The sequence below is a fragment of the Sinocyclocheilus grahami genome, unplaced genomic scaffold (assembly GCF_001515645.1).
Source record: "Sinocyclocheilus grahami isolate Dianchi unplaced genomic scaffold, SAMN03320097.WGS_v1.1 scaffold38143.1, whole genome shotgun sequence".
NCBI lineage: Eukaryota > Metazoa > Chordata > Actinopteri > Cypriniformes > Cyprinidae > Sinocyclocheilus > Sinocyclocheilus grahami.
In genome coordinates, this window is record NW_015523161.1 from 1 (window position 1) to 1,352 (window position 1,352).

At 50.7% G+C, this 1,352-nt stretch overlaps 1 protein-coding gene across 1 annotated transcript; it reads right to left on the reverse strand.

Moving 5' to 3' along the window:
* Positions 1–3: 3 nt before the first annotated feature.
* zbtb43 (zinc finger and BTB domain containing 43) lies at positions 4–1,130 on the reverse strand (the record flags this gene model as incomplete). The annotated part of the gene is made up of 1 exon (XM_016266307.1): positions 4–1,130. A coding segment is annotated over exon 1 (1,110 nt), but the record flags the coding sequence as incomplete, so codon positions are not given.
* Between the last annotated feature and the right edge of the window lie 222 nt (positions 1,131–1,352).

The window sequence follows — 1,352 nt, forward strand, 5'->3', positions numbered from 1 at the left end:
GATCTTCATGTGGCCCACCAGGTGATGCTTCATTTTGAAGCTTTTGCCGCAAACGGCGCAACCGAACGGCCTCAGACCCAGATGCATGCTCATATGCCGGTCCCTCTGGCTTTTGTGCGTGAAACTTTTGCCACACTGGCACGGATAGAGCTTGTAAACCACCGAAGCGAAGCCTGAGTGAGAGGTCTGCTCCTTTGAGCCGCCGTCAACCGGCGTCTCATCTTTAGAAACATCAGCACCTCCTTCGAGCTGAAGTTTATCCCTGGACGTCGGGTTGGAAAGCTCGTCCGAGGCTTGTGAAAAGCCCTCCATGGAGGTCCCGTAGAAGTCTAACGGCTCTTCATAAGAGCAATCTCGATTCAAGCACTTCACCAGTTTCTCGTCAAAACAATCCTCTGCGGTGTTTGGATTGTGAGAGTTTTCGGCGCCACACAAGCTGCCGCAAGCATCTCGATTCTGCTTTTCTGATTTTATATGCACCTTCTTTCTGCGTCCCATTATGCTCGGCGGCACATAGGCCGGTCTAGAACACTGGTTTTCCATTGCATCCGAGCCATTCTCACTGCTCGGATCATCTGGAGACGAACAACCGGCGCTTTCTAACATTCCTGGACCTAAAGCAGGATCCAAATCGCCTAGATCTTCTCCTATACCTGCAGTCTGACCAGCGTCCTCATTATCAGTGGCATAACCATCACCTTTTGGAGACGATCCATGGTCGATCCGTTTTTTCTTCCCTACTTCCAGAAGCTCAGTGCATTTGTCCACCACGTGCCACATCTGCAGGAAGCTAGCGGCTGTTAAGAAGGAAACCACCTCTCCGGACGGCACCGAAAGCCCTCCCGTGTAGCACGACAACAGGAGCTGCTCGAAAACGCACGGATGCATGACGTCTGGCAACACCACGCGGGCGCTGTTCTTCAGCAGCACCTGATCGCAGAAGTACGGAGAGCTGGCGGCCAGAACCGCGCGGTGGGCGCGAAACTGATGGCCGCCGATGGACACGATGAGGTCGCACAGCTGCCCTCTCTGCCGCTGCTGGTTCAGCTTCTTCAGGAGCGAGCAGGAAAAATCCGGGAACTCCACGTGGAAGGAGTTTGCACCAGTCTCCATGATTGTGTAGAATCTAAACACTCTGAGAAAAAGGCAGGGTAGATTAGCGTACTAGTCGAAATCATCTATACTAAATAGCGCAAAGGATCAAAAACCTATGTTACATGCAAATTACAAAATGCAAATGATTGCATACTTGGAAAGCAACATAAATAAGCTTCACTGTCTTGTCAAACTTTGCAATATAACAAACATTAATATGTGACCCTGGACCACAAAACCAGTCATAAGGGTCAGTT